Raw genomic sequence first — 18,996 nt, forward strand, 5'->3', positions numbered from 1 at the left:
GTGGTGTATTTGATAAGCCAAAAACAGTAACAACAAGTCTCACAATGGAGACATTACTGGTGCCTGCTCGAGCAAATCAATGAACAACAGGAGGACAGTGCTACAGTGCTCCAAGACCTCAGAGGGCGTTTCCCACTCTGACCTCGATGCTAGAGGAAACCCACCTCTTTCCCTACAGCTAGGGCGTCCCTTTGTGGGACTCTGTCCCAGAAATCTCTCTAGATCTTTCTTTCCGTTTTTCCCCAGTGGGCAGTGGCATCATTTTTCATTTATCCACATCCCAGCAACTCTTTCCTCTGCTACTGGGAAGGCTATAGCCTCCTAGGAAGATGGAACTGGATCAACGGATGGACGGGGCCTCATCAGCCCTTTCTGTCCTGGAGCAGGGGCAGATCCTGGGAACGGAGCCTGTAACTGGATTCTGAGAAAGCTCCTCCTCCTGCAGGGACTCTAACCTGAGAGTCTGTTAGGACCTCAAGAGGCCAATTCACCCTCCCAAACCCATGGCTGTAGCAAAAAAAAAAAAAAAAAAAAAAAAAAAAGAAGAAGAATTAAGGTGCTCCCCAGCTGTGAGGGATTACCCAGCAGGTCTCCTTCCGGATGCCCCTTGTCAACAGTGGGTCTCTATTGATCCCGGGTTCAAGACCAAAGGAAAGGCTCCATCCCAGAAAGGCTGGGAATCTTTGTGCCACAGGACAGAACTTCCAGAAGGCCAGTCACTGGTTAGAAGCCTGTGCAAATCTGCTGTAACTGGACCCAGTTGGCGGTTCCTGGTCTACAGGGACGGGCAGGATGCCCCAGGGAGAGGAATAACTTCACTTTTTACTAACCACCACCGGTCAGAGGTTAAGTGAAAGTGAATTGAAGAGGTACTCTTCACCCTTCATTCACTCACCAATCATCCTTAGCACCTTCTACAGACCAAGGCCTATAGAAGGTGCTGGGGCCCAGGACAGATTAGATTACACCATAGAAGGGGAGACATGGTAAACGGACACGGCCGAGCAGATTGTGGAGATAAGCGCAGACTAGTGAGAACAGAGGAAAAGGCTTAGCTTAGGAAGGGGTGCAGAGGTTCAGAAGGGGTTCAGGATGGAAGCATTTCACAGGGATTCAGAGTTTAAGAACATGTCAAAAAGAATAACACAGGGCAAGAATTAAAGGCGAAAAACTACCGGGGGCCAGAGAGACAGGACAGGGGTTAAGGCACTTGCCTTGCACGCGTCTGATCCCTGGCATTGCATATGGTCCCCCTGTGAGCACAAAACCCAGGAATAAGGCCTGAGCACACTGTTTTTTTTTTTTTTTTTTTTTTTTTTTTGTGGCCCACAAGTCTAAAAAACAAACCCAAACCCAAACTCCAAACTTCTACATTGTATTCAGGGACCTGGAGGGATGGGCCGGCTGGAGCCACCACGTTTGGGGACAGGAGCGAGAACAGTGGGCAAGTTAGGTGGGCCTGAGAGATGGCAGGACTGTCCTCCAGGACTGCTCCCCCCAGCAATGCATACTGGGCTTGTTCCCTGAGCGCTGGTGATGCAAGCCGGGGCCTCATACATGCACAACAGGGACTGTTACCGCTGTGCTACAGCCCCAGCCCTAAGATGTGACCTGGGGAGTAACTGGGACTGAGGCTAGAGGTCAGAGCCTCTCACTCACATCAGCGGACAAGGACGCTCCTTACAGGAAACCCAGAAACGGGGCTGGAGCGATAGCACAGTGGGGAGGGCATTTGCCTTACATGCGGCTGACCCAGGTCTGATCCCCGGCACCCCATATGGTGCTCAGAGCACTGCCAGGAATAACTCCTGAGCGCAGAGCCAGGAGTAAGCCCTGAGCACTGCCAAGTATGGCCCCAAAACGAGCACACAAAAACCCAAACTCTGAAAACAGCCACCGAGTTCCCGGGTCAGCCCCTCTGGGCTGATGGATGGGAGCTTGAGAGGAGAAGCAGAGATAAGGGCAGTTTCTCCTTAATCAGAAACTGTTACAAAAGCAAGGGGGCTCTGTGGTCCTCTCCTTCCTTGCATTTAATGTCTTTTGCCTGCTCTGCTGCCATCTGGAAAAACTGCCAACTGTCCTGTGACCAGGATTCCTTATAAGGCAACTTGGGATGGTGAAAAGGAAACTTGCTTTGGCATTTCTAGGCTGCCTCACCCTCGGCAGGGAGATGAAGGATGGTCTAAGCTAAACACATGGGAGTTTGAGTCAGACAGGCCAGGGTCTGATTCTTGGTTCTACCACAGGAATGAAAAGCTGCGCAATCTTAAACAACTTGCTTAACCTCTCTGAATCTTGATGTCCTCTCTGTAAAGGAGGATACACGCCACACGGAGTAAAGCTTAGCACCAAGTGGGGCATTATGGTTAATTAAAGCACGAAGAGGAACGCTGACTTTGCTCATAGCTCGTGGGTGCTCAACACATGGCAGCGAGTCTTAAAATATGACCTGTTGTTTGTACGTTGCTGTGAACCTCTCAAAGCATTTTTATAAGCTGACTCTCATTTCTAACAAAACGCCTGTGAGGCAGATAAATAGGCTGAGTTCCATTTTATTTTACAAGCAACATGACTTTTTTTTTTAAAACAAGTAAGAGCTGAGAGAATTTTCCCCGTGATTTCTACAGTGCTGTCGATGAAGAAAAATTGCCTTCATTTGCCATGTACTGCCTGGTGCATTACCTATAACAAATACCCTCCCTCCCCCCAAAAGGTTGCCAGCGAGAGAGAGAGAGAGAGAGAGAGAGAGAGAGAGAGAGAGAGAGAGAGAGAGAGAGAGAGCAGGAGTCAGCTGAACCAGGCAGCAAGCCTCAGAGGGAGCTGCCATGCTGAGCACACACCGAGCGAGCGTGTCGGCCCAAGTCCCATCCCCGACAAGGCACATCCCTCTCTACACGGTGCCGGGAAGAGTCCGGGCACCCGGCTCTCCCCCTGTGCCGCCAGGCACGCCTCAGAGCACTTGCTGAAGACAGATGGGAACTGTGCAGGTCATGTTGGAGGGAAGGGTGAGGAAAAGGGAGCTTAGGCCAGAAAGCAGGGAGGCGGAGGCCCACGCAAGCCCACAGCAGGGCAGGGCAGATGCAAAAGGAAGAGCCAGGGGAGCTGCAGGAGGAAGCCCAAAGACTGAGCGGGACTCAGTGGGCACTTGGGGGAGGGGTCTTGAAAGCCTCCCAAGCCCCCCCGCCCCATGGCCACCCAGAAGTTACCTTGCTACTAGCCGAGCTCCTTGCAAAGATTTAGGTGTGACCACTGATAATGAGTTGACCTCAGAAGGCAATCATCTCCGAAGAAGATGATCCTAGCAGCTGTGAGGGGGATGTGCTGGGGGTCAGCTCAGCAGGAAGCGGGCACGAGGCAGGCATAGCACCCAGACGAGGGCGAGGGTGCTGCACTGAGCGGAGGGCAGGAGGCAGACCCCTGCTAGCTGTGCACACGCCTGCCAGGTCCCTTTAAGGTCATCGCATTCATCTTTACAGCCGGTGGTAAACACAATCATCTTTGTTTTATAGATGAGGAAATTGAGGTTTACAGAGATTAAGTAACTTGATGAGGGTCGTAAAACTAGTCAGTGATGAAGCTGGGTCAGAAACCAGAGCTAAGTGGGAGCCTCTGCTTTTCCCATCAGGGCTCTGTCCCCTGGGAGAGGAGCCCGAGGGGCTTCCCAGTCCCTGGCTGAGCTGAGCTCTGCACCGGCCCGTTAGACCCCCAGCACCACCAGGAGCAAGCCCTGAGCACTGTGCTGGGAGCAGCCCTGTCGGCTGAGGACCCCAAGCCAAAAACCAAGCAGTGTGCCCTGAGGCATGAGGCTGCAGACGGGAGTCTGAAGCCATCTGGGTTCCCCTGAGTCCATGGACCCTCGTCAATGAACAGAAGGTGCATGCGGGCAGGTGGGGTGTGTCCACAAGGCGAATCCCACAGACTGAGGGGAAGGGAAGAGGATGACAGGCGAGCGGAATGCTACCTCTGCTAGGTCAAGGCACCTGAGTGAGCACAGGGGAAGACAGCAGCTGGGCTCAGGCTTTTTTTTGGCGGGGGGTGAGGGGGGCACAGCTGCTTGTGCTCAAGGCTTACTCCTGGCAGGGCTCAGGGGACCATCTGGGGTGCTGGGGACGGCTGAATGCAAGTGAGCACCCTACCTGATGTCCTGTCTCTCTGGGCCCTTGGCTGAGTCCTTTGGGCGCCTTGTGCTACGAGGAAGGGGCAGGAGCAGGGGCAGCGGGCTACTGCTCACACACCCCTCCCACGGTGAGCAGAGCGCAGGCTGTCCCATGTGGATGTTTCCCCCTCCCCCATGCGCACGCACACACACGTATACACACGCACGCACGCATACACACACATGCGCGCACACACGCGCACACACACACACACACACACACACACACACACACACACACACACACACACACACACGGCCACCGACTCAAAGGCCTCCCACTTCTCCAGGCTCTGGGTGCCAGCTGAGATAATCTCCCTTCTGTTCCAGTCTTGAACCGAACTCCTTTTTCAAGGCACAACTCAAGTTTCCCCAGCCCCTCAACTCAAGTTTCCGCAGCCCCTATTATAATTTAAACTCTGGCTAATCTCTCTATCTCCCAGATGGTTAGCATTAGGGTTAGCCCTTACAAGGTGCTAATTGAGAGTAGGCTGAGCTGAATTGAATAATTTAAAAGGCAGAGAAAAACTTTGTGTGTGCGTGGGGGTGGGGTGGTGTCACACCCAGCGGTGCTCAGGGCTTACTCCTGGATGACTCAGAGGGTCACACAGGGGGTGCTGGGGATTGAGCCTGCTGTACTATAGCTCCAGCCCAGAGAAAAATCTCTTTGGAGGATAGTCCATCCTTCTTTTTTTGCACCACAGCCGCTTCTTTTGTGAAATGGCATCACCAAGGCTGGGATTGAATGAGGCAGGTAGGTAAGGAACTTCTTTGGGTGCTGGGGGGGGGGGGCGGGGGGCACAAGCTGCCACCCTGCTGGGAGTCGTGACTGCCAGGTGCCAGACGCTGGGCTGGTGGCCACGGCAGGGCAACAGGGAGGCTCACCAATCCAGAGCCCCCTGAAGTGTCCCCGCGGCCGGTCTGCCACTCACGCGCGTGTCCTCTGAGCTGAGCTCCGAGCAGGACATTCTCGGACACCTAGATTTGGCCTGCGGCGGGGAGCTGAGGGCACCCTCCTGGCCAGCTGCATGGTTTTACCATGGCAGTTGGGGGCGCGGGGTGGGGGGTGGAAAGTGTTGAATCCGGCTGGATAACCGGCGCGGGGCCTCTAAGGGGGTGCACGTCTAGCCCCAGGGCCTGGGAGGGCAGCGTAGCCGGCCTGCAGCACTGTCGGCCGGCAGACACAAGCCCGCTCTGTGACAGAACAAAGCCACTGTGTGGCAGCTCTCCTCACGGAAAGGAGGGACACGGAGACGGAGCAAAGACCTGGCGACTGGAGCCACGAGATCACAGGGGGACGCACAGCAAGGGTCCCCACACCCAGGCCCCCCAGCGCCCCCTCCCACCCACCCCAGCAGCTCCCTCCCCGGCAGCAACTTCCTCCTCACCTTTAGGCCAAAGCGCGGGCTCAAGGCCTGAAGTTTATCCGCGAGCCCCGAGAAACAGGCCTCCCAGCGGGGGACATGGCCCCGGGACCCCCACCCCAAACTCGCCAGCCCCTCCGGAGGCCTCCTGGCTCCGTCCTGCACCCCGCAGGAGCCCCACCTCGAGGACTTGTTCTCCACCCCTGCGCCCCTCCCCCACCCCCCAACCCACCCCTTCGGGGGCATAAGGGACCTTTTCTATTTGTGGAGCCTAAAGAAGCCGTTGCCAAGGTGACAGGAGCGGGAACAGCAGGGAGTGAGCCCTGGGGGAGGTGCTGTGCCCCCAAACAGCTGTCAGGGGGAGCAGGCCCAGCTGGGACTAGCTTTGCCTGCCTGGGGAGGAAGCAGCCCCCCCCCACCATTCCACTTGGCTACACTCCCCACACCCCCACACCCCCCACAAGTTTCTACCAGCTTCTTTCCCTGGGGGCAGCCAGCCAGCTCCCAAAATGCTCCAGTAACACAGTAACAACAACAAAAAAAAGTGCTGGCCCCATTCCCTCCTCTTCTCCCCTTTTTCTCTCTCTCCCCCCCTTTCTCTCTCTCTCCCCCCTCTTTTTCTCTTCCTCCCTCCATCTCTTTCTCAGTCTCTCTCTTCCTCTCTCCCCTTTCTTTCTCTCTCCCTCCTTCCCTCCTCCTCTCTCTCCTCCCAGCCGCCCCCCCCCCCCTCCAGGTGGGCAGACTGGCCAGCCAGGTGCTCTGGCCTCCCTGCAGGGCCAGGTGGACAGGGGTTTCGAATGTGCTCTTCTGTGTGGAGCCTTTTGCTGGGAGGTGGGTCAGGAGCTCCAGGGTTCACCGGGAGAAGACAGGAGGCAGCCACAATGCAAAGCCCGTGGGTGGTGTCTTGGGGGCTGGTTTGGGGTGGGGCGGGGGGGGGTGGTCGGGGCATCCAAGGCAGCTCCCAGCTGCTCCTGGAAGCTTCTGTGCAGGCGGCACCTGGCCCGACCCCTACCGCTCAGAGTCACACACGCTGGAGCACACCTGGGCCTGGCACCTGAGCCTGTCGCTCACAGGAGGGGGCCCTTCAGCAGGCTCATGAGAACAGATCCCTGAGCCTGGATGGGGTGGCTGAAGGCTGAGCCCTGGCTTTGACCTCCAGCACCGCATGGCCCCCCACGCACTGTGCTGGGAGTAGCCCTGAGCAGGGTGTGTGTGTGTGTGTGTGTGTGTGTGTGTGTGTGTGTGTGTGTGTGTGTGTGTAGGGGGGGAGGGAGGGAGGGAGGGAGGGAGGGAGAGATGAGCAGGGGGGTGGAGAAGGGAGAGCAGGGCAGAGAGGAGAGGAAGAAGGGGTAGAGAGACAAAAGGAGAGAGAAGGGGGAGAGCAGAGAGGGAGAAAGGGATGGACGGAGGAGGGGGAGAGAGGCTGGGCAAAGGCAGAGGGGGCAGAGAAGAAAGGCTTCTGGGAGGCTGGAGCCCCCTGGGCAATCCCCGGGGCTTGTGTCAGGAACTGGAAAGACTGAGCAACCCCAAGCTCCTGTGAGAACTGAGGGGGCAAACGGGGCTCTCTGCCAGGCCCCCAGGATCTGACTCAACTGGATGTGGAACTGTGTGTTTCTGGCCTGAGCTCCAGGTGCGGTGGGTTCCTGGGTCGCACCCTGGAGCCCCAGTTTCTCACTGGTCGCACCCTAGAGCCCCAGTTTCTCGCCTGCTTCCCTCCGGAGTCCGAGGCAGGTGTGGGGCTTGCAAACAGCCTGTTACTGGCTGGCACACCGTGGGCCCTTTCCCAGGCAGGCCCCTCTCTGGGGTTAGCTCACCTGGCACACGGGAATACCCCTGAGAACTGGCTTTTCTTTTCCTTTTTTGTTTCGGGGCTACACCCTGGGCTACTCCTGACTCTGCACTCAGAAATCACTCCTGGAAGTGCTCAGGGTGGAAAAATGGCTGATTGTGTGTCAGGCATGTGAAAACTCCCTGCTGGACTATTGCTCCAGCCCCAACAGGGCCACCTCCCCGCGGATCCCGAGAATTATTGCATGAGCGGCTGACATAGGTCGACGAAGCATGTACGTCTGGGCCTGGGTGAGAATGGCACAGCCTCAGCTCTCCTCTTGGGCAGGTCTTAAATGTCTCCACCCATATAATTTCACTTGAGAAATGTATTATTTGCGGGGGGGGGGGGGGTGGCATTTGGACCATACCCGCAGTGCCCAGGGCTTTCTCTGGCTCTGAGCTCAGGGATCACTCTTGGGGAACCATATATGGGGACTGAACCGAGGCCGGCCACATGCAAGGCAAGTACCATACTTGCTTTATTATCTGTGGGCTCTCACCTGAGAAATTGTTATGTGGCCCCAGATATATTGGTTTATAAAATAGGTACAAATAAGACATTTACTAATATTAAGTCATAAACATTTAAAATAAAAGGTTTAAAAAGTTAATGGGGGGGGGTTTCTGGGGAGAGTACAGGGGGCAAGGCGTTTGCCTTGCACACACCTGACCGGAGTTCAACATCAGTACCTCATATGATCCCCTGAGCCCTGTCAGGAGTGATCCCCAAGCACAGCCAGGAGTAAGTCCTGAGCATAGTTAGGTTTGGCCCAAACACAGACACTCACACACACACACCACCACCACCACCACCACCACCACCACCACCACCAAAAACAAAACAAAAACCACCACCACCAACAAAAACAAAACCCAAAAAAACACCCAAAGAAAAGCCACCAACCAAAACCAAAGAAACCAAAACTATCTCTGAAAACCATAGACAGTTAACAGGGACCCATTTGGGGTCTTGAAGCTGATTCTAGACTTCAGAGGTTGAATAAGAGGGTAGAGGAGAGCTGAAGAGATGGTCATGGCAAGTAGGGCATTTGTTTTGCACTAGGTGGCTGTCCTAGGTTTCATCCCTGGAGCCTTCTAAGAGTGACGCCTGAGCAGAAGAGCCAGGAGTGAGCCCTGAGCACCACCAGGTGTGTTCCCCTCTCCAAACAAAAAGAGGGTAGAAGAAATGCTAATTGGGGATTTGAGTTTTAGCCCAAGTGACGATTAAAGCACTGTAAGATTCCTTCAATCTTTACCATTCTGAGTCTCAGTTTCCTTTTCTCTGTAAGAGACTGGGTTAATCTCAGAGAGAAACATCTAGAAGAACAAGAGACTAAGGGGCCTGTCTCAGCTCAGTACCCACCTCTGGAAGGCAGAGACTCACCCTTTGCCCCGGGACCCTCAAAAAGGTGAACAAAGGACTTAAACTGGGACTGTCCCCTGGCTGTCACTCCACTTGCCTTGTGTATGCTCTGCTTCAAACATTCCCCTGCTCCAACCCACTGCCCCATGTTTGGGGGTTCAGGTTTTCTTGTCTCGGACCACCCTCCTGGCCATGAGTGGCCGCCTGTGACCACAATTACGCACACTCACCCCCTGACCCCGTGCACGAAACGGAAGGGAGTTTGCACCCTCCTTGTTGCTCCCTAAGCAAGGAGTTGTATTGACCATCCTGGGAACAAGGAAGCTCTTAGTCTCCTATAGGCCAAGAAAGAGGGCAACGCCGCAGGAGCTGGGGGAGAGGGCAGCTGGAATAGAGAAGGGATCACTAAGTCAATGCTGGTTGGGGGGATCATTCGGGATGGGAGATGAGTGCTGGAAGCAGATAAAGGACCAAACATGATAGCCTCTCAGTATCTGTATTGCAAAACATAATACCCAAAAGCAGAGAGAGAGTATGGGGGAAGTTGTCAGCCATGGAGGCAGGTGGAGGAGTGGGATGGGGTTGGGGGATGTTGGGAATATTGGTGGTAGAAAATATATAGGCGGAGGCAGGTGGAAGGATGGGTGTTTGATCACTGTATGACTGAAACTCAAACATGAAGGCTTTGTAACTGTATCTCATGATGACTCAATAATAATAATAATAATAATAATAATAATAATAATAATAAAAAGAATGAAGGCGAGATGGAACGCTGAAGGGGTCAGGATGAGGGCGGGGGGAAGGGCAGGAGTTGTCTTGGGAGGTGACTGGGGTGATTCTCTCCTGCATACAAAGATGTGAGTCTTGCCACCCTGCTTCGTTCTGTGCTGAAACAGCTGGTTCCCTGGTGAATTTTCGGCTTCAAGATTGGCCACAACGGGCTGGGAAAGACGGCTGGCTATAGGGAGGGTCCATTTCCCCTCTGCACCGGGCATACCTCCCCAGCAACCCGCTGGATTAGGAAGAAGCCTGCTGGATTTTTCTCCAGTGCCATCTCCACTGTGGGGCCTTTCTTGGTCACCCTTCCCAGAGCCGAAGAACCCTCTGTAGCTCCATTTACCCGCGTAGCTCTCCCTCTCTTTCCTGGGAGCACCCGTCTCTTCAGTCCAGGCCTTCCTGTGAGGGTGGGTCTAGTCCTCCTCCCCTTTTTCTCTGCACCCCCAGAACGGGCCACAATGCTGGTAAAACATCAGTCAACAAATGCCTCACGAAGGACGAGAAGAGAAATGTTCCCTTCCCCTCCTGCCCTGTGCAATTGTTTTGTCTTGTGCTCAGGGCTTACTCCTGGTTCTGCGCTCAGGGATCACTTCCGGATGGGGCCCGGGGCCCCATCATACAGGGCGCTGGGGATTGAGCCTGGGTCTGCTGTATGCGCGGAGGCACACCGTGCTTCACCTGTTGCCCTTTCTCCCTGGTCCCTGCCCAGTGTGGTTCCTCTGTGCCTCTGTCTAGTTAGTCCTGGGCCCATGAGCATCTCCAGATGGGCAGAAGGGAGACCCACGCGCAGACATGGCTGGTACCCAAATCCTGGGGGAAAGGCAAGTTTTCAAGCTCCCCGTGGACCACAGACCCTCCCGAGACCACCTTCTCCCCGGAGTTCTTACCTGGTGCAATGAGGGGGTGGGCCGCCACTGCGGGCACCATGCGGCCGGGCCCAGCCCGGCTCTCTGTGCTCCCTGGCACACTGCTGCTGCCATCTCCTTTCCGGGCTGGTTCGGCAACGCTGTCGGTGATGCCAGGCCTGGCACCTGCGGGGGAGCCCTGGGCAGTGTTTCTGCCCTGGGACGGGGCAGGCACAGGCTGGCCGCCACCGGGGGTGGGTTTCAGGGCCACGCTGGGCAGCACGGGCTGCGTGGGGGGCGGCCCCGAGGCTGCTGCCGCTGGGGCCTGCTGTGCTCGGAGGGTCAGGTTCTGGACCTGGAAAAGAGGGATCTTCTGGAGTTCCGAGCACGTGGGCGGGAGCCACCCCAGCACACTGCCAAGACAGGGACAGATCTATCTGCGAGAGGCCCAGCAGGACAGCGGGCCGGACACTCGGGGCAGGAGCGAGGGTGTGAGTTGGGGACAGAAAGAGGAACCAGGGGCGCAGACTGAGCTGCTGAAGGGGATGAGAGTGGTGGAACTCAGTACTAGGAGGAAAACAGAGTTCTGGGAAAGGGGCGGGGGTCCGGGCTGCAGCCCAGGGGGACCAGGAACCAGGGCTCACTCTCCCCCAGGCCATCAGGATGGAGCCGAGGGATCCGGGAGGGAGTTCCCAGACACTGTGGGGCCTGGAACTTCCCACTGTGGAACAGGCCAAAACCAGCGAGAAGGTCACCAGCAAGGCTGGTCCTCCCTGCAAGACTCATTCGGGATCCCAGCGGTTACTCGGCCCGGTCACTGGTGCCCTCTGCTGGACATGCAGGGGCTGTGCCAGGCTCTGTCTGACCATCTGCTCCTGTGCCTCCCAGGGCTCTCCTGTAGCCCGGGATGGGAGGGGTTTCTCTCGCCCCACTGCGCAGAGAATATTTACAGTCAAACAGCGTCTGTGCGCTCCCGGCAGGAGGCAGGGCCTGAGGACTCTCATCCTTCCTCCCTCTGCTGAGCCACTCCTGCTCGCTCCCAGAGGTGCCAGCACATCCAACCAAGGGAGCACCCTCTAAGGAGCAAGAGCTGGAGAGTACTGTGGAGGGCAAGGTGATGGGCAGAGATCTGCTCGGTGCCCTGCTCTCTGCTCCCTCTCCCAGTTCTGGGGGGCAGATGAGCCCTTTCTCTGGGGACAGGGGACAGAGGCACTGCCCCCGAAGGAGCCCCGAGAGTGAGCCCTGGGACGCCCGTCTCCTGCCTCTTTCCTAGGAGGCCCCCACCTTGGGCCCTCAGGGCTTCTCCCCATCCCCCATGTCAGGCCCATCCAGGGTCATGTCCTCCCCCCAGCCCTCCCAGCAGCATGGGGTCCTCACCTGGGCAGGGGTGGGGGGCCGGGCGGGGGAGCCAGTGCCGAGCTCAGGCTGCACAGTAGCGACGGTGGCCGTGGGCGTGAAGATGAGCTGGGGGGACAAAGGAACAGAGCCGCCTGGGCGCCCAGCTACCCACCAGGTGACCTGGCCGGGCCTGCCACTGCCGGCTCAGCCCGGGGGGAGGGGGCAGGGGAGAGAGGGCACAGGGAAGGGAAGGGGCCTTTGGGAGTCAGTGAGGTGCCCCAGAAGCCTCTGCAGAGCACATCCTGGAGGGGGCCCCTGACCACGGAACACCAGGCAGCAGGGACCAGGGGGGCAGTGAGACAGCACCCTCAGGCCCGTCCTCCGTGACCCTTTCTGACCCCGGGCCTGCCCGGAACCAAGCCCCGCCTCTGGAAAGGACTGAATGAGACGTCTTCGCATGGTCATTTCTGAGTCCAGTCTAGACGGGGTGTGTGGGCATGAGAACCCTGGGTGAAGCCCAGGCTCCCAGGGGCTGCAGACACCTCGTGTCTGTCATGACAGTGCCCTCCCCAGAGCAGGTTCCAAGGAGGCCCTGGCGTAGGCAGGTGTGGGCCAGGACCCCTGTGGCTGTGTGGTGGCTGGAGCAGTGGACACTGCTCACAGGTAGGTCCCCCAGGTGACCGCCCACCCCGAACTCAGCACCCGGGGCACAAGTGCTAGAAGCTGAGCAGAAACGCACCAGCAAGTGGCCCGTTCTGGCCCAGGGACGAAGAGGGTGGAGGACTTGGTGCCAGGAGCTGTGGGAAGGAACCGTCCTCAGGGGGGCTGAGGCGAGGGGGCTTGGGGCACCTGGAGAGGCCAGCACAGAGCCAGCTGCCATCCTCCCTCCCTCTTCGAGGGCATGGAGCCATTTTCCCAGGGAAATTGTCCAGATCTGAGAAGCCTGCTGGGTGCCTGGGCCTCGTGCGCTTTAGAGACGGCTGCAGCGCCCACGGGCCCTGCCCGACTAGTGGACAGGAGGGTGGTCCCAGTCAGAGCCGGGCCTGAGGAGGGCAGTGGCGGCGGTCCCTAGAGCCGGCCGCTATCCACATCACAGGGCTCCAGGGGCCTTTGGCCCAGGGGTGAGTGGGGGCCAGGACCAGGGCAAGGGGGTAGACGCTGTCTCTGTAGAACACATGTGTCGGGTTAGAGGGCACGACCCTGGGGTTCTCCCCTGAATTAGTGTGGGGGAGGGGCTCCTGATAGGGAGGCGAAGCTGGAGAAGGAAAGGAGGGACCACAGGCCACTTTCTGAGTCAGGGAGCCTTGGGCTCAGCTTGCCTCCCCTTCTGGGACCCCCTTTATCTGCACCGACACCCCCCCCCCACCATCTGACGCCCCAGTGCCCTGGTGCTTCTTCCCCACCCTTCTCTGATCTTGCAGTGTCCGCTGGGGACTCACCATCTGTGCCCTCAGGTACATCTGTGCCTGGCTGGCCGTGAGGGCCGGGGCCGCCGTGTTCCCTAGGAGCACCGCCTGCTGCGCGATGCCCGAGGCGGAGGCCGAGTTGACGCTCTGGGCCCGGTTGATGAGCTGGGCCGCGGCTGGGGCGGCCGCCAGGTTGATCTGAGGAGAGGGACACGTGCGGTCAGAGATGAGGCACTCGGTGGGCTCACGCTGCACCTCCTGCCCCTCGCCCCCTCCCTGTCCTCCCCCTTCCGTATGTTGGTAGGGTCCAGCACTGCCCATCTCTGGAGGGGCACGAGCAGAAGGCCTGGCGTGGGAAGCTCTGGGGGACCCACGTGGGTCTTTCCTGGTAAGAGGAGGAGACTCTCAGCCTCTCGGCCAAGGAGGATGGGGCTGGACCCGAGCGGGGAGCTCTGCCTGCCGCCTGCCCTGTCCACTCACCGAGGCTGACTGGGCGGGGGTCTGTGCAGACACACTGCTGCCGGAAGAACTCCCTTGTCTGCTGGCCACCAGGCTGGCCTAGAACAGAAGGATTCCGGTCAGGCGAGCCCCATGACACCCCCGGCTCTTGCCCCTAAGAGGGGCACTATTGGGCCATGCGGAGGAGCTGAACTTCCTGGAATTGACCCTCATCTACGTGACTTCAGGCACTGCCTCCCGCCTCCTTTTCTCTAAAGTGGACATTAAGCAAAGCCAAAAAGAGGACCGTGGCCCCCAGCGTTTGAGAGTGTGGCCCCAGCATCGGTTCTGAGCGGGTCAGTTATTTTTTGTCATCTGGAACAGACCTGGAGCATATGCAGACCCAAGCACCATCCTTCCCAGTCATACCAGACAGGGGAAGGCTCGGCCCTCGGACTGGAAGGGTGATGGTCATGGTGTCTCCAGCTCTCCCTCGGCCCCCCCACCGCTGACCCAGGGGCTGTGCCACAAGCACGCACACTGTCTGGACCAGCCTCGTGTGGCCCCTCCCCACCCGGCAGGGTCAGCTCCAGGTGAGTCTGGGACCCTGGTGGACGCTCCTCCCCCTCTCTGCTGGACCCCCAGTGCTCAGCACAACGGAAACAGGCGCTGAACACGCTCAGTGTCCGTGTTGGGTGGGTTTCTGCCTCCTTCCTCTGCGGTGCCTCTGGGAATGTCCGTGTAGCTGAACGAACTAGCCACTCTCAATCGGCGGCATGGGCGGGGTCCTCCTCGGCAAGTGCTCGGTGGTCCCCTCCAGCACAGCAGCCGCGAGGAGCAGGAGGGGCGAGCTCTGGGGGTGTTCCCGTGTGTGCATTCCCAGAGGCACCGCAGAGGAAGGAGGCGGAAACCCACCCAACACAGACACTGAGCGTGTTCAGCGCCTGTTTCCGTTGTGCTGAGCACTGAGGGTCCAGCAGAGAGGGGGAGGAGCGTGAGGGCCCCATCCCCGCCCCCTCGCGCCGAATGACCGCCCACGTCACCGCTCAGAGCCTCTCCCCCGCACTGCCCAGGCCGGAGCCCGCCTCCCCTGGACCTGGCCGCTCACCTGCTGCACGGCGGCCAGGCTCTGGAGCTGGGCGCTGCTCAGGTGCTGCTGCTGGAGCGCGGCGGTCTGCAGCATGAGGTGCTGCTGCTGGGCCGCGTACATCTGCTGCAGGTACTGCGCCGCCGTGCCTGGCTGCCGGTGCAGGGCTTGCTGGATCACCTGCGGAGGCAGCGGGGAGCTCAGCGAGGGGCCCAATGCCCGCACGGCGCGGGCCCTGCCAGCCCCACATCTCCCGGGCTGCGGCCCGGAGGGGCCAGGACCCACAGGCTCTCTGTGACCCGCACTCTCCCGGGAGGTGGCGGTCAGACCCCGCTGGCCAAGCCTTTGGCCTGTCTGCTTGTCTCGGTCCAGGCTGCGGCTCTGGTTCTCCTGGGAACGTCCAAGCCGTGCCCACATTCTAGCCAGCCTGAGGTGCAAATCACTTTAAACCCAGGGCCCCTCTGTCCCAGGCCCCTTCAGAACTGCCTGCCCTCACCATTCTTCTTTTTTTTTTTTAAAAAAAAAACTTTATTTTTGGCTTTTTGAGTCACACCCGGTGATGCACAGGGGTTACTCCTGGCTCATGCACTCAGGAATTACTCCTGGCGGTGCTCAGGGGACCATATGGGATGCTGGGAATCGAACCCAGGGCGGCCGTGTGCAAGGCAAATGCCCTACCCGCTGTGCTATCGCTCCAGCCCCCTTTTTCCAGGTTTTTTTTTTTGGAGGGGAGGAGAGGCTAGTGGCAAGGGTGTCCCCAAGCAGCACCCATGGGCCCCCAGGGTGCTTCCTGGCTGGAAGGTTCCATGATTTCGTCCAACAATGTGACACTGCCAGGGACCAGCCATTCCGGGGGCCACCAGGGCCATGCCTGGTGGTGGTTTTGGGGGTGGTGGTGTGGAAAGTGGTGCCAAGGATGGGACTGGGGTCTATGCACACAGAAGGCGTGTGCTCCCATCCCTGAGCAACCTCTCCCTGGGTTTTTGCCTCCAGTGAGGGTGACAGGAAAGCAAGGAGGATGAAGGGAAGGGTTGGGGGGGAAGAGACAAGCTTGGCCAGCTGGTGCCAGCCTCAGCCACAAGGCCATGCACTCTGAGGGCTCAAACTTCCTGCTGGGGCTGCTCCCACTGGTGCTCCACACCCCTGCCCCCCAGCCTCCTGCTTCCTGCCTGCAAAGTCCCATCAGCCCCAGAAAAGCTCCCCTCAGCATCCCCGCCCCCCCCCCCCCCTTGCCTAGGCCCTGGGGACACACTTCTCTTCAATTCTCCTTTGCCCTCTCCTGGAGACTCCTGCTCCCTTTCTCTAGGACACAGAGCAGCTCTTGTCTCCTGGCTACTTCTGTCTCAGCACCCCAAGGCTCCTGGGGCCCCAGGGACAGAGAGAAGGAAGAGTCTTTGCCCAGTGCCCAGAGCCCAGTCTCCAAGCTGAAGACTTTTCTCCCTTCTGATGCTTTGTCAGCTCTGCCCTCTGCCACCTTCTAAGGCTTGGGTCAGCTCGGGCCTACTCCCTGGCCTTAGCTCTGTGAAACCTCTAGCTGTAGGGCTGATCCTAACCCTGGATCCTGCCCCTCTAACCCTCCCCCCTAAATGGCGCCTCCCCCAGGGCTGGATACCCCACCCCACCTCTGCTCATCCACACCTTCCTTCCTTCAGCATCCTGTGACCCACAGACGCCTGTTCACCCGGTGCTCCCTCCCTAAGCCTCTTTCCTCATGGCTCCTGCAGTGCCTCTGGCAGTGCTGACATAGGGGAGGGGCCCCGGGGAGGACCGTTTGCAAGTGGGGGCAGTCTGAGAGTGGTGGGAGCCCCCAGTGGTTCCCTGTGGATGTTGCCACAACTGGTCCACTCTGTTTGCCGGAGTCAACCCAGGGCCAACTGGAGGGAAAACAACGCAACTTGTTCTCCCTGAGTTGTGCAGAGGAGTGGATGGAGGCACACACGGATGTCAGCTGCTGGCAACTAGAGCTATTATGCTCCCGGGCCAGACCCTGAGCGGACACCAGTAGACGGTTTGGTCAGGCGGGAGGCTGCAGGAGTCAGGGGAGGGGGGGATTCCGGAGGGTCTGCAGACATCACCTTGGGTGGCAGTTTCCAGCCTCCCATCTGCCATGGCTGCTCCTCAGTTCCCTTTCCCTGGCTGGACCCCAGCAGTGGGAGCCACGGCCCGTTAGCCCTTGGGGACTAGCAGAGCTCCTCAGTGCAAACCTTGCTGGCTGTGAGGTCTTTTCTGCCAGTTTTATTGGGAACCTCATTGTAGGAGCTGGAGTAAAGAGGACTGAGGTCGGGCGCTTGCTTTGCATACCGCTGATGCCTGACACCCCAGAGGAGCCCTGGAGCCCCACCAGGAGTGACCCCTGAGCACAGAGCCAGGAGTAAGCCCTGAGCACCGCTGGGTGTGGCCCTGAAACCAAACCAAACCCCGCCCCAGATATTGTAGAGATTAAGAACACGAGTTGGGGTGGAGGGTACGATTCAGGTTTTCGTTTTTTACCTTGAACACCCTGCACAAGTGCTGCCTTTGCAGGGAACCTGTTTTCTGCGTGCTATCGGCGTGTCCGACAGCCATGCTGAGAGCAGGTAGGGAAGGCAGATGTCAGCCAGGGCTTGGGGCCAAGTGCTCTGGGAACAGTGTGGGATTCCCCCTTCCCCCCACATCCTCATGGGCAAGCTGCTGATTTAGGAAGAAGTCAAACGCTGCAAGACAGGAATGTTTGGGGCTCCCTTGGGACTGCTGCCTTTAAGAAAGGTATTTTTGTCCCGGGTCAGTGGTCATGGACCTAGTAGGTCTCGGTTGTGGTATAGAGCAGCTCCTGGCTTTTTTTTTCTTTCTTTTCCCTGTTTTTTTATTTTTTTCCCCCTTTGTTTGCCTCTTAACATCCTCCCACACATGTCTTCCCAGAACAGCCCAGAGGGGTGAGAATCAGCAGGCGAGAAAGGGTCTCCTGATCCGTCCCCCTCTCACTTGCTTGGACCCACAGAGCATGCTCTTTGCACAGCCTCATGTCTGCGAACACATCCCATCACACCCACTCTGGACTCCACACCCCCGTTATTCTGTCAGCCCACGTTGGCCCTGTGGCCGTCTGAGGCACATGCTCTCCTCACCAGCTGGGGTCGTACCTGCACGGTCTGCCGGTCGGGAATGCCACTGTACACGGAGATCTGGGGCCCCGCGGGGCGGCCGCTTCCACTGCCACTGCTGCCACTGCTGTTGCAGCCACTGGGGCTGCTGGCCACGCTGGCACCGCTGGACGTGTGGGGGACGGGCAGCTCATTCTCCATGGCCTGGGGGGTGGCGCTGGCAGGGCCCTCGGCTGGCAGAAGAGCGAGCGGCTGTGAGGAGGGAAGGGGTAGGAGTGGTCGCTAAACAGGCATGGGAGGATGCCCCTGGGCAGGGGGGACCTTGACACAGAGGTCCTGAGACACGCTGGCAGTGGTAGGCCAGGCCAGGCCGGCTTCACGGTGCGAGATGTGGGTCTCCTGATGCAGACACCACGGACCTGTGGGCTCTGCTGGAGGAGTTCCCAGCATGACAGCAAGCTGATTTCCTAGCGTGGTCCCCTGCAAGTGACCTTAGGGGATCTTCACTAGCTCTCTGGTGCTCAGTGAGCACCAGAGAGCTAATTACTATTATTTCTCTTTCTGGGGCTGAGGATCAAGGCCAAGGCTCACACAGGTGAGACCTGTGCTTGACTGCTGCGCCCCATCCCCAGGCCCTAGAGCACTTCTGACTCAGCCTTATGTATGCAATGGCTGAGCTGTATGCCAGGTAGAGGCCAGGGCTGGAATCACCCATGACTGTCTCTGAGTCTCTCTCTCTCTCTCTCTCTCTCTCTCTCTCTCTCTCTCGTTCACACCCTCCTTTAGGGCATTATAGTTTGCATATAGATCCTGAGAGGTTATCATGTTTGTCCCTTTACCAACTTCCAGCACCCCGCTCTTGTCCAGAGTGTTCATTTCCAACTATCTTCGTCATAACGGTCCCTGGCTCACTCTTGGCTTCTGCCTGTGCCTTCCCTTGCCTTTGCTGTCCCCTGCATCTTTGCTTCCACACACCCATTCCTGTTCCTGCATCTCATCCCAGATCTCTCTCACCGATGTGCTCATAATCGCTTTTCTTTCCCCGGTGATATGTCACCTCATACTCACTTCCCTTAGGCTTGGCTCTGTGCTCATGGTCACTCCTGGCCATGCTTGGAAGACTGTATGTGGCGCCTTAACCCCCACTACTGTCTCTCTGGCCCCTGGTTGTGGTTCTGACCCCCCTCTTAGAGGCTCCTAGTAATTAGCTATTAGTAATTAGCTCTCTGGTGCTCAGAGAGCTAGTGAAGGCTCCATGGGCTGGCTCTCCCCCATCGACTCTCTCGTGCTCTCCCTCCACTGATCCCCA

General features: G+C 58.3%; 1 protein-coding gene across 2 annotated transcripts in view; it reads right to left on the reverse strand.

The window, feature by feature from the left end:
* PHC2 (polyhomeotic homolog 2) overlaps nucleotides 1-18,996 on the reverse strand; it is a 110,735-nt gene that overhangs the window by 39,505 nt on the left and 52,234 nt on the right. The window contains exons 2-7 of one of the 2 annotated variants that reach the window (XM_056122948.1): nucleotides 17,727-17,939; nucleotides 14,629-14,787; nucleotides 13,563-13,640; nucleotides 13,116-13,280; nucleotides 11,716-11,802; nucleotides 10,381-10,693 (exon numbers count right to left, since the gene is read on the reverse strand). In XM_056122948.1, the coding sequence (XP_055978923.1) occupies nucleotides 10,381-10,693; nucleotides 11,716-11,802; nucleotides 13,116-13,280; nucleotides 13,563-13,640; nucleotides 14,629-14,787; nucleotides 17,727-17,888 (964 nt within the window). In that variant the 5' untranslated portion in view covers nucleotides 17,889-17,939. Of the gene's footprint in view, nucleotides 1-5,544; nucleotides 5,676-10,380; nucleotides 10,694-11,715; nucleotides 11,803-13,115; nucleotides 13,281-13,562; nucleotides 13,641-14,628; nucleotides 14,788-17,726; nucleotides 17,940-18,996 lie in introns of those variants that run through there. The other variant, XM_056122949.1, reaches the window with a different exon arrangement.

Source organism: Sorex fumeus, unplaced genomic scaffold, assembly GCF_029834395.1.
Source record: "Sorex fumeus unplaced genomic scaffold, SorFum_2.1 ptg000047l, whole genome shotgun sequence".
NCBI classification, from domain to species: Eukaryota; Metazoa; Chordata; class Mammalia; order Eulipotyphla; family Soricidae; genus Sorex; species Sorex fumeus.